This window comes from Apiospora phragmitis (assembly GCF_038363925.1).
Source record: "Apiospora phragmitis strain CBS 135458 chromosome Unknown utg000006l:1.0-5683423.0:1.0-5690449.0, whole genome shotgun sequence".
NCBI lineage: Eukaryota > Fungi > Ascomycota > Sordariomycetes > Amphisphaeriales > Apiosporaceae > Apiospora > Apiospora phragmitis.
Window position 1 is genome coordinate 5,167,600 of NW_027117404.1, and position 12,844 is coordinate 5,180,443.

General features: G+C 54.4%; 4 protein-coding genes across 4 annotated transcripts; 3 read left to right on the forward strand and 1 right to left on the reverse strand.

Annotated features, from left to right (window-relative positions):
* Positions 1-1,632: 1,632 nt before the first annotated feature.
* Positions 1,633-4,260, forward strand: PG994_006800 (multicopper oxidase; the record flags this gene model as incomplete). The annotated part of the gene is made up of 9 exons (XM_066858209.1): positions 1,633-1,937; positions 2,032-2,133; positions 2,193-2,301; positions 2,351-2,453; positions 2,513-3,015; positions 3,062-3,620; positions 3,710-3,736; positions 3,796-3,991; positions 4,074-4,260. The coding sequence occupies 9 exons, from the start codon at positions 1,633-1,635 to the stop codon at positions 4,258-4,260; spliced, it is 2,091 nt and encodes a 696-aa protein (XP_066717478.1).
* Positions 4,261-6,490: 2,230 nt separating this feature from the next.
* PG994_006801 (uncharacterized protein) lies at positions 6,491-8,059 on the forward strand (the record flags this gene model as incomplete). The annotated part of the gene is made up of 1 exon (XM_066858210.1): positions 6,491-8,059. One exon carries the CDS (start codon positions 6,491-6,493, stop codon positions 8,057-8,059), a length of 1,569 nt encoding a protein of 522 aa, XP_066717479.1.
* Positions 8,060-8,407: 348 nt separating this feature from the next.
* Positions 8,408-9,854, reverse strand: PG994_006802 (uncharacterized protein; the record flags this gene model as incomplete). Its single annotated transcript, XM_066858211.1, has 5 exons — positions 8,408-8,536; positions 8,608-9,256; positions 9,324-9,498; positions 9,562-9,658; positions 9,720-9,854. The coding sequence occupies 5 exons, from the start codon at positions 9,852-9,854 to the stop codon at positions 8,408-8,410; spliced, it is 1,185 nt and encodes a 394-aa protein (XP_066717480.1).
* Positions 9,855-10,873: 1,019 nt separating this feature from the next.
* On the forward strand, positions 10,874-12,461 carry PG994_006803 (uncharacterized protein; the record flags this gene model as incomplete). Its single annotated transcript, XM_066858212.1, has 2 exons — positions 10,874-11,462; positions 11,521-12,461. The coding sequence occupies 2 exons, from the start codon at positions 10,874-10,876 to the stop codon at positions 12,459-12,461; spliced, it is 1,530 nt and encodes a 509-aa protein (XP_066717481.1).
* Between the last annotated feature and the right edge of the window lie 383 nt (positions 12,462-12,844).

The window sequence follows — 12,844 nt, forward strand, 5'->3', positions numbered from 1 at the left end:
CACCTGACCAGGCAACCAGGCTGCAAGATTCAAACATCAAGTGATCCAACCTCGTTAACCTAATCGTGAAGAGGGTGACAGTTGTCTCAGATGTTCTCCCATCAATTAGTAACGTCACATGGAGCAACACCCGATTCTCCGCCTGCACCTACCTACCTTATCGCACACCGTCGGCGACACGGCGCGGGCTTCGGATAGCTCGCTGTTCGAATTCCAGCACACCATCGAGCAAGATTGATGCACCACTCAACGCTGATTGTAAATTTTACTGTACGTTCACGAGTTATCAGTCAATACGGACGAACTTTACAGGACGTTGTGTAACATTTTGAGTGTTCTACTACGTATGTAGGTCAGCGAAGTGAGACATTGGTTAAAACTTTTCATCCTCGGCACCTAGTGAGGGCTGGGCCTGCACAGCCCAGCCGCCCCATTGGATATCAATTGACATTGGGATGGCAAACAGGAATATGGATTCAGGGGAATCCATGCGAAACAAGAAATTCACCATTGCCGCCTCACTCGCCTCTCCCCAATCGGTTTGGCCTTGCTTCCGCTCAAATTCAACGTTGGTCCGACGTGGAAAGATCGGACAGCGAGGATAGCGATGACATACGAGTTTGTGTTCTTTGCTCTTATTAACTAAGTTGTTTACAGCCCGGGTATCCTCGTACTGAGGGATTTCTGCGTCAACTATGTAAACCAGGCTGGTTTCGGCGATGACGCCACTGACTAGGACGGTTATGTTGGCGAAGGGGTCTGTATCACTTGACAGAGCAACCAAGCGAGACATGAGGCTGTGATGGCTTGCTTGAATTGAAGACGGTTTGTCAGTCGGCTGGCTATCTTGTGTGACTTATGTCAATTGCCCGAAAGAGACCGGAAGCGATCGATTTGAGGAAAAGCTGAGAAGACGTTGTCGATCGAATGCTATACACGGGCCAAAAGGGGCTAGCTCACGATAGAGTTCAAAACATTTTCTGGGTCGTCCGGTCGTCTAGGTTGTTGACTTCTCCACCTCGCATCTATCGACAAAGTTAAGGCTCAGCGGGTGGTCTAGTTAACACGGTAATGGACGCTTCACAGTCGGAACTCGGGAGACTGACCTATGGTGGGGGTTGATGCTTGCTTGATTCGACCAGCCAAAACGTCTCAGCTCAGTGACGATAATGGTCGAGGACGTCAATGAGCCTATGCAAGCCACACCGAACGGGAGTTTTGGTCTCTATGGCAGACTTACCAATGATCTGACAGGCACATGGAGCTTCTCCCGATGCATCGATCCCCTAGTAATGAGTCTACGACAAGGGGCATATAACCTTTCTCGGCACGTTAATGGCAACCGAGAAGGATGTTGGGAGCATCATCGGTCTCTGTTCTCAGAGCAAGACGGAGGTCGACTTGCCAGAATACCGACCACCCCCATGCCCTTGTCTCACACCACTATGCAACACATGGTGGCGAGTTGAGCCCAACCTCGTGGGTCACCCCAAAAGGGTCGGTTGCCAAAGCTTGTTCGCCGTCCCATCATAAGTGTACTTTAAAGAAGGAAATCCCGACTTCCTTTTGTCGAGCTGTCAAATCAATCCTCATTCGTTCTCTACTACAACATAGAGAAGAGTGTCAAACATCATGTATTCCTTTACAAAGAAGGCATTGGCCCTGGGCTTGCTCTTACCTGGAGAAGCCTTTGCGGCCGTCAGGAACTTCCATTGGAACCTGACGTACGAACCCATTCCCGGAACGGCGAAGGAAACGATTCTCATAAACGGCAAATGGCCACCGGAGCCGATCGAGGTGGACCAGCACGATCGAATTGTTTTGAGGGTTGTCAATGACCCGCTCAAGGGGGTAAGCGACGGCATCTCTGTACACGCACACGGCTTCCTCCAGCAGGACAACAACTTACAAGATGGCCCCGTGGGTGTAACGCAATGGTGAGATAGCTTCGCTACTACGTTCTGGGTCCTGATCACTGACTTTCATAAAGTGATATTAAGCAAGGAGAAACACAAGTGTGAGTATAAAAAGCATCGTGTCAGGGTGTATCATCGTATACTTACACAGCCTGTCTAGGTATACATGGGATGTCACTCAAGTAGGCACTTTTTGGGTTCACAGTCACCATGCAGGGTAAGCTAATACTACTACGAACCTCACCTTTCGTCAGCATGTTCTAATTATACACTCAGGCAATACCCATACGGCCTGCGATCACCGCTTATTGTACGATCGGCGGACGAGCCCGCATATTACGGCTACGACGCCGGCTCCGACTACGTGATGGATGTGACTGACAACGTAAGCAGTTGAACAACCTTTGGGGCTGACACGAACTGACACCACCCAGTGGATTCAATCCATGGCCGATGTCGAAGCGGATTTCAAGACCGGCAGATGCTGTTTCGATTATCAAGAGTACACACTCTGCGGGATGGAAATTCCGCCTGATAGTGAGTAGTAACCTTCCTCCAGTCCGTTTACGAGAGATACTAATAAGAGGACCTGTTAGATGCTCTAGTACACGACGATCTCAGCTGCAGTCACACTTACGAAGCAAAGAAGTCTACGAACATGCGAGTTCGGATCATCAATATGTCGGCATCTTCCTCATTCTACGTCTTCGCGGACAATCCAGACGTCGAGATGACTGTCATCGAGGCCGACGGCGTACCGTTCCTAAATACCGGAAACGCCATGGTGAAGTCTCTCCAGATTCATCCCGGTCAGCGTTACAGCGTGCTCGTCAGGTCGGACAAGAGTTTCAACATTTACTCTGTCCTGGACCCGGACAAGTATTCGGGTAACTCGTGTCAGCAACTGAATGACTTTCCCTCTGGGATGGACAGGAATGTCGGAGCGGGTTTCCGCAGTGGACGGCCTGGTTCTGGTGACGGTCACGCAAAACGCAGCTGGGGAACCCCCAGCATGGCTCAGCGCGGCGGCCAGACTCAGCGTGGCGGTCAGGGCAGCGGCAACGTCTTTGCCCCGAAAGGGCAAGGGAAGAGACAACAAGTATGACGAGAGAGATGGCGACAAGCACGACGATAAGGGCAGCAAGAACGGCCAAGACAAGGGTAGCACCAAGAATGACACCGAGGCCAGCGGGTGGAACTACGCCCTTATGGCCACGGCTCGCTTCGACATCGGAGACGGCCAGGTTCCGGCCCCGTACTTCCGCCCGACCCCCTTCTGCACGGACACGAGCAAGCCGTGCTACGTGCGGTACACCGACGACCGGCGCCAGAGCCTGATCAACCTGCCCGCCCACGCGGCCGACGAGCGCCAGCAGATGGACGAGACCTGGGCCACGAGCGGGCGGCTGCAGCCCAGAGACGCGCAGCCCCGCATTTTGTTCGACGACGACTCCATCGTCATCGATGTGCGCCTCACGGCGCGCCCGGGCGCCCTGCGGTTCGGCAACATGAACGACAAGGACTGGGAGGTGCCCGAGGTCCCGCTGCTGCTGCGTCAGACGCAGGCATGGGGCGATTGCCCGAAGCCCGACTTTGTTTCGGGCCAGGCCCTCGATGTGGCGTATGGGTCGAACAATACCTGGTATGCGAAGAGGGGCACCAACGTTTTCTTCATCGTCGGATCTGAGACTGGTCCCCATCCATGTAAGTCAAGACATCCCCCACCGGCACCACCATGAGGGATCTACCCCCCCATTGAGGCTCAAGTTACTGACACGAAAGCCAAAACGCAGTCCACTTTCACGGGCATGATTTCCAAGGTTCGTTTATCCTCTACCACTTCCACGTGCACACCGAGCAACACGCTAATAAGAACCAGTTCTATACGTTGGCAAAGAAGATCCCGCTCTGGCTCCCTTAGATCGTTACAACTCGACCGACGTCAAGCTCCCCACAGCCGATGATCTCCGATCAGGTCACCTCGCCATGCCGGACTACCCCCTCCGTCGCGACACCATCTTCATCAACAGCAAGACGTACTCCATCATTGCCATTACGGCGAAAAACCCTGGCGCGTAAGTAGTGTACTTTATTCCCACTGCATCTTCCATTGCACATCGGTGTAACTTATCTAACAATCATCTCCTTCTCCAACAGTTGGTTCCTGCACTGCCACAACGACTTCCACTCGGTCACGGGCATGGCCGGGACCCTCATCGTCGACTCGCCCGACGACGCCGGGGTGGAACAACCACGCGGTCGGCCAGGCCGTGTGGGACCAGTGCGGCTTCAAGATGCCCAACGGCGGCGGCTTCGACGAATGGAAGGCCACGTGCTGCTCTGACCCTAACACCTGCCGGCCGGCACCTAATCCATTGACGTAATGTGTCATGATACTTATCTTGAACTGTACTCGAGGCATGAAAAGCAGAGGAAGGAAAGCTCTGATTAATTTTAATGTTGGGGGGGGGGGGACTGGGATGGATTCGGGGGGCTACGCTCTCTTAATGTGTATATGACTGTTTTTTTCTTTTCCTTTCTGGTTGAACATGGGTACATATTACGAAAACGACACAGACGGGCTGGTGGAGCGAGTTCTTCCTTAATTAGTTAATTAGATTAATAGTATATAGATTGTGACCATAATGCAATAGCCGTTCTTTGTTGGTTGTACTGCATCTCCCGAGCTTTCTCTACTAATCTTGAGTCAAGGCACTTTGATCTTTATATTCCCACTTTGAAGCAAACATCTATCCTGGGGATGTCTTCCCAAATGTTCAGTTATCTCACCATAGCTTCTCGAACCCCAGTATTGTAGAAAGAGCAACGGTTCATCTTCTACCCGACGATGTAGCAAACATGGTCTTGGGTACACGCGCTCCAGGGACTCTTGGCGTTCGCCGAATTGCTCTTCTCTCTACGCTGTCATAACAAGGAGGTACTGTTGCTGGTGTGGATTGCCTTTCGCCATGGCTTTATCAACTGCTGTGACATACATGTGTAGGAGGCGACTGATAATCTACGGTTGGTTGGCACCAAGTTGCGATGTGAGTAACCTGTGACCAGTTTTGGATATTGAATTCCCTGTGTGACCAATCAAATTAAATGGATAATTACCGAGAGTTTCGTCGCCCCCACCCCTTTCGACCGGCGGTGGCGCCCATCCTTCCCACATAAGTCAGTCGATCAGCCAATAACCCTACTGCCCACCCACACAGCACACCGAATTTACCAGCTTGTACCCTGTTAACAACATCCTTCTTCAACAAATCAGAACCACAACGACCGCCTGGTTAGCTCAATCGGTAGAGCGTGAGACTCTTAGTTACACGGGACCCGGTTCCAGCACCCCCGGCGTTGACGAGAGGCCATCTCAAGGCTGCGGGTTCGACCCCCGCATCGGGCTCAATTCCTGATGCATCCCGCTCAGCGGGGTAAAGCTTTTTGTGAATTTGGAAGGTGCTCCAGAAATAGAAGGAAGCTGCGACCGAGAAACAAAACCGCGAGGTCCGGCGTTCATTCCGGGGTGTGGGCCGGCATTGTTTGCTCCTTCCCTTTTTTTTTCTTCTTTTTTTTCTTTGAATCTCTTTCTTTTCATTTTCATAACAGATAACCATGCAAACGGACAAGCTGCAATGAGCGATCGAGACTGAGCGGAAACTGACGGCCGAGAAAGCGCGCCTAACCTCCGACAACGCCCGATTGCAGAGCCAATAGTTCCATTGCAAGTTCGCTCAGGGAAATGAAATACTCTTGGAATCATTTTATGAGACTCAAGTTCAACCATGCCAGTCTATCATCCTGACATAATTGCACAATGAGAGAATACAGCATTTATGTGCATGGAACCTCCCCTCCCCTCAACTCCTCTGATGCTATATTACTATTCACCGTTTTGATTTTTCGCCTTTCTTTATTCTGCGCAATATGATGTTCGCTCGCTGCTCTTGGATGCTTGCCGTGTTGACTGTCACTTTTGCTGGTCGTAGAAACACTGGAGTAAAAACTGTAGGTTGGCCTAAACTTTCCCCCTCCAGCGCAAGCAACGCTAATTCGAGCCTGGGGATCAAGCTCTGCTAGACTGCCACATTCAAGTGCCACAGCCGTAACCCATCACCATAAAAACAGCCGGATGAAGTCCAATTTGGCAGCAAAACCCGTGCACCTCGTCTGAAGCGTTCGTCCATTTTTTTCTGGTTGATCTGCAGGTTATATCCAGAGAAGATAGTGGTAGGTTCGAGGGTCGTCCTGATTGGATCAGCGGCGAGTTTCGGTTGTGTAAGCTTATCTTATCTGCGCAGCCCCTCGCCATCGCTATCAGCAGAAAGCTTATCTCCCTACTCCCGAGCACCACCTCTCTTGGACAAGATGACGTGCCCTTTTCAACCCAATCATGTCCCGTCCGAGAATAGGCATGGTGCAGTCGTGGCGATTGGGAATCGACAGGGCCAAGTGAGAGTGTGCAATACATCCATTAGCTTTTCCCCCAAATCGTCCAGAGTACCGATTCAGAACCCACACCCCCTCAACAACATCCTGTGTGATGTGCCGACTTTGGCACTACGGCAGATCTCATGCCAGGTCCCCGATCCCGGCAAGGCTGTACCGAGTGTAGAAGGCGGCGGCGGAAGTGCGACGAGCAGAAGCCCTTGTGCGGTCAGTGTTCCACCTTCGGTCGTTCCTGCATCTATGCCCTCAAGGTGGTCTGGACCGATGGCCTGCGGTCCAATAAGACATCCCCGGCGGGCCACCCAGTCCGACCAGGAGGGCTGATATGCGCTTCGGGTGGTCCACTCCCACAATCCAGGACTGATCATCTACCGGCAGGGGCATATGAAAACAGCGTCTTGAATGGCAGTCTGGAGAACACGGTCTCAGCTGCAGCCCCTACAGCTAGCGAGGCGCTGGCACCATTGCCTCGGTACCTGCCGAATGGGGTGCCAGTCTCTCCGAGATACCATCGGCTGCTGAAGTACTTCACCAACGACATCCTGGCTTCTCTATCCTGCCACCCGTCAGTACATGAAGATCTCTGTCGGGGGCTAATTCCAGCGACGCTCCACTCACCCCAGCTCTTGTCAGCATGTCTCGCCCTGTCTGCCGCCGGCATACTTTCGAGAGGGCTTTCCGAGGTGGACGGTGTCGCCATTTCCCGCATCCTCGGCCATTTGCAGACTTCTGGCCTTTCCTTGTTGAGGACGGCGCTCGAGGCAGGGCAGATGAACGAAACCACTCTTGCGACATGTCTGATTTGGTGCCTGACCGACGTCTTCACCTACCGTCAGGGCGCGTCTTCGTCATGGCGTATTCATCTGCAAGGGATCAAGGCGATCCTGGACAGCAACCAGACCCATCAATACTTTGCTACGAACACCGGAGCCGCCCAGTCCGCCATGAGGCACCTGTATCTTCTATATCTGTCCTTGCAAACATTACCTCACGTTCCCACCATCACAGGAACCGAGTTGTCCGCCAGCCTAGATAACATGACCCTCGAACCATCCGACGGCGTTGAAGACGGACCGATTCTTGGCCCCAAGATTGACGGTTTCCTCGGGTACAGCGAAGAGCTACTGCACATCATGCAGAAAGTGAACCAGCTCGCTCGGCTGGATGTTGAAAACTCCGAGAGCATTCAATACGAGGCAGATATACTTCTGGGTAGACTGAATGCCATGATCAACCGGGATTCGGAGGCGCCGCCCGGCGTGGCGATCTATCCATCCCTTTCCCCCGATGCCAACCGAGAGTTCGAGCTTTGCCATCGGACGTTCCAGCAGGCCACCGCGATACATGTGTATAGGAGACTGTATCACATGCCCTCCAATTCCGCTCCAATACAAGCCGCTGTCGCTGCCATTAGCAAAATGGTCACCGATATGGCGCAAGGGCAGCCGTGCCATACATGGGTCGCAATGGCGATGCCGCTCTTCACCATCGGGTGCGAGGCCTTCACGGACGAGCAACAAAATTTTGTCCTTGACAAGATTCACAAACTGGATTTATGTATCGGTTCATACCACGTACGAATCATCCGGCAGGCACTGGAGGATATCTGGAAGATACGCAGGGAGGCGGGCGATCTTGATGGTCACATGTGCGCTGCGAAGTTGCTTGGTAAGTCAATCCATTACCGAATATGATTGCCCCTGTCACCCATTGCTAATCCTATAAATGTTTTAGAAGGGCTTCAGTATAATATCATTCTTTTCTAAGATATTAGTATCTTGGTAGAGTAAGCTTAGTATTATAAACGAAATTACAGCAAGTCGACTAGCAGGAGAAATTCGTGCCACATGTGGACCGCATTGCACATTTGCGCTCAGGGGAACAACCTGGGAGTCGATTCGAAGATGTCTTTTTGCTAAACTAGTGCAGTAAACCAATCATTCACACTAACCTCTCGCCCACAAACTCATGTCACTCGATGCTACGCGATACGCTAATACTGTCGGCGCAGCCTGGCCCTCAACGGTCTACCATACCCCTCTTTACAATTCATCATCATTTTCTTCCATCATCTTGCTGAGAGGTCCCTTCTTCACCATGATGCTCATGACTTCGTAAAGAGCATCTGCGGCCGCCATGGTCGTGTGCTCGGCATTGGTGTCATAAGCAGGCTATTGCATTACGTCAGTATATGCCCGAAGGACCAATAAATCGAAACTGGGGTGTGCCATGGGAAACCTACCGCCACCTCGACGATATCGGCGCCGATCAGGTTGATATCCTCCAGCCCGCGCAGAATCGTGCGCAGCTCGCGCGTGGACCAGCCGCCAGTCTCGGGCGTGCCGGTGGCGGGGGCAAAGGCCGGGTCGAGGGTGTCGATGTCGATGGACAGGTACACCGGCCGCTTGGTGCCGACGCGGTCGATGATCTTCTTGATGACGCCGTCGGTGCCGATCTTGTCGACCTCGCGGGCCTCGACGATCTCGAAGCCGCAGTAGCCGTCGTTCTCGTAGTCGCTGGGCCCGCTCAGGGTGGTGCGGATGCCGGCGTGGATGTTGGTGTCGTTGGCCAGCAGGCCCTCCTGGGCGGCGTGGTAGAAGTAGGTGCCGTGGTTGATGGAGGCGACCTCGGAGGGGGAGCCGCCGAAGACCTTGGGCTTCCACGTGTCGAGGTGGCTGTCGAAGTGGATCACGGAGACGGGGCCGTAGGCACGGTTGATGGATCGCAGTAGGGGGAGCGTGATGGTGTGATCGCCGCCGAGCGTGATGACGCGGGGCAGGGTCTTGCCCTTCTTGGCGGGGCCGCGCTTGTTGGCGTCGGTGGCGGGCGTGCGGGAGAGGATGTTGAAGTGGCCTTCCTCGATCTGGCGCAGAGCCCAGGCGTTGTCGTATCTGTGTACGCACGTGTCAGTCAACACACGCTTTGTGGAGTTTTGCCAGTCTCGTGGGGGATACTTACGAGGTGACAGGGATATCTCCACAATCAAGGACCGTTGCCCAGCTGTTGAAGGGGTTTGTCTCCAATGGGACGTTGTAACCTCCGTAGAGGTTCAATCGTCGAGATCCTTGACGAATACCATTGGGTCCAAAACGAGCACCGGGGCGGTAAGAGGTGCCGGTGTCGAAGGGTGCGCCTGGTTTCAACCGTGTCAACCAACCACTACATTGGATATGAGCTTTTGATCAAGACTACTTACCGATGAAGGCAATGTCATACTCGACATCTTGCTGGCCCAAGCAAGGATAGTATGGCAACCGCCCAAAGGTCGAGATGCCAGAGAAGACGGAGTCGGCCTGATCCAGTATCACTGTTAGCCAACGAAAGAGGTCAATCCGGGGGCAAGAAGATTCGTACCTGTTTGCCACCATCTCCGGGGAGGTTGTTGTACCACAAACCCTTGTGAGGGCCAGAGATGGGCTTCTGGTCGTGGTTGCCGTGAGCCGAAGCAACGGTGGCCAAGCCGAGAGCAAAGAGAGTTGCGTGCATCATGATGTCGGAATTTAGAACTCGATGATGATGTTCTCAGCTTACTGTTTATCTTGGACTAGGAGAAGGGGCGACTTGATATACATATACTTCAGCTTCGCTTTCTACTGATTCCGAGTATAACCAACTAGTCGGTGCGATGCCGGAGTTTCGGTTGCATCTGCAATGTCCCCCCCCCCATCGAGGTTTGGTTGCACGTCACCATCATTCTTACCCGGAATTGCCTACTACTGACTTGCAAAGTAACCCCAATGATCGTCGTTATTGTTTGAGGTTATTTTCGTATCGATATCTACCATTGGTTTCTATGCTCATAGGCGCGTAATTGGCCACATGTAGTTAGCGCCGTGGAAGTCTCGTCACCAGCCTTCACACTAGAACACTAGGATACAACTCTCCCCGCAAGTCCGGGCCTCTCAGGTTCGACCGAAAACCGTTATCACGGCTAAGTAGCCCGAACGAGTCAAGTGGCATGCAATGCAATGTACGACCAGATGTCAGTCTGGCTGTGGACGCCTCCCCCACCTGCGACTGGTGAGATAACTTTGCATCGTTGAAAGATGATTCGAGAAAGCTTGCATATCGAGATGCGCTTGATGCTGCCGGGGAGTGCCTAAACTGCCGGATCCGTCTAGCCCCTTGTTGTCGGGGGAGCTTAGTGGCAGCTCGGCGGGGGGCTTCATCGAGGGTTCGTACGTGCATGCAGTGGCCGTATGTCTCTAGTGGATTCGACCGATGGGGCTAGAGCAGATTCCGAGATGCAAGCTGCATGACGTGAGAGTCGTTACCGAGACAAATTTGTCAAGAATCGGTTGGCAGGAGATAATGCAATGAGGTAAGGCCATCCTCACCCATGGCTTCCGATTTCGCCGAGCAGAGACTTGTCAGAAACGAGCCCGAGTATTGCATTGTAGTTTTGCTACTTCTACTGTGAGAGAACTCTCCTCGTTCATCATGCAAGAACAGAGAGCCTACGAAGCGACCGTAACTCGTCCCCAGAGAATACGAACTCGCCAGCCAATATGACACCCTCAGACACGATGAGCTGGCCCCCTGACCCGGAGCGCCATGCCGACGAGGCATCGCCCTTACTTGCCCGATCAACGACTGGGCCAACGGCCGCCGAACACCCTCATCAACGACGTTCGGAATACGTCGCCTGGCTCCAGGAGATGTGGTTCCTCACCAAGGCCGCCATCCCCGTCATCCTGGCCTACATGCTGCAGAACAGCCTGCAGACGGTCTCGGTCCTGGTCGTCGGCCGCCTCTCGCCCGAGGCCCTGTCGGTGGCGGCCTTCTCCTACATGTTCGCCATGGCGACGGCCTGGCTCATCGCGCTCGGCGGCACCAGCGCCCTCGACACGCTGGCCTCGTCCAGCTTCACGCGCAGCAAGGACAAGACCAGCCTGGGCGTGCTGCTGCAGCGCGGCGTCCTGGTGCTGACGGGCTTCTACGCGGTGGTCGTGGTGATTTGGTGCGCCGCCGAGCCGCTGTTCCGCGCGCTGGGACAGCCTGAGGCCATTTGTGTTGATAGTGCCCGGTTTCTGAGGTTGCTGATTCCGGGCGGGTTGGGGTATATCTGGTTCGAGTGCATGAAGAAGTATCTCCAAGGTATGCAAACTACATTCATCAAAGCTGTGGCAATAAGAGTTCAAGAACTGATTCCAAGCCGTCATCACAGCCCAAGCAATCTACCACCCCGGCACATATGCCCTCATGATCACCTCGCCCCTCAACGCCTTCCTCAACTGGCTCCTCATCTACAAGTTCGGCATGGGCCTAGACGGGGCCCCCATCGCGACGGGCATCTCGTACTGGCTCTCCTTCCTGTACCTCGTGGGCTACACCGTCTTCGTCCAAGGAAAGGAATGCTGGGGCGGGCTCGATCTGCGCCGCGCCGCTACGACGAACGTAGCCCCCTTCGCCCGGCTCGCGCTGCTGGGCGTTGTCCACGTCGGCACCGAGTGGTGGGCCTTCGAGATCGTGGCCCTGGCCGCGGGCCGCCTGGGCGCGCTCCCGCTCGCGGCGCAGTCGGTCCTCATGACGGCCGACCAGATCATCAACACGATCCCCTTTGGTTTGGGCGTGGCCGAGTCCGCGCGCCTCGGCAACCTGCTGGGCGCCGAGGACCCGCACGGGGCGCGGCGCTCGGCCCACTGCGCGGCCATCCTGTCGGTGCTGTTCGGGACCGCGATCCTGGCCGTGCTGATGGGGACGCGCAACGTCGTCGGCGGGCTGTTCAACGACGACCCCCGCGTTGTCGGGCTGGTGGCCGACGTGATCCCCTACGTCGCACTGTTCCAGATTGCGGACGGGCTCAACGGCAGCTGCGGCGGCGCGCTGAGGGGGATGGGCCGGCAGTGGGTCGGCGCGCTCGTGAACTGCGTGAGTTACTACGCGGGCGCGCTGCCGGGCGGGATCTGGCTCGCGTTCCGCGGGGGTTGGGGTCTCGCGGGGCTGTGGATGGGGCAGCTTGTGGCGTTGAGCTTGGTCGGGGTGCTGGAGTGGGTGATTGTGGGTGTGAGCAACTGGGAGGGGGAGGTGAGGAAGGCGGTGGAGAGGTTGGATCACGATGAGGTGGAGGTGGCGGATGATGATGAGGAGTGTTGAGTTGAGGTTCGCTACACTGCTAGAGTTAGATGCACTAGAGATAATTACTTTAGATGCCTTCAATACGAAGGTAATTGTTTCCTGGATAAACACCAATCGATTAAGCTATGTACACTTTCCTCCGAGGTGATGATTCTCCATTGTAGCTTTGACATACTTCAAGGCCGTGCTCGTACCACAGAGTCGGGAATTGGACAGCTGAGGTGAGAATAAACTTTCACTCCCTTGAAACATCATAGCCCCTGGGGTCTGGGGGTGTGAACAGGGCGAGATCCGGCTTCGAGGGGCAAGTGCCGAGGTCGCTTATCGCCTTGAAGCGTATGATGATGCACGATGCACGATGCAACATGGATACTCCGTACATACTTCCTGCATGAATCGGA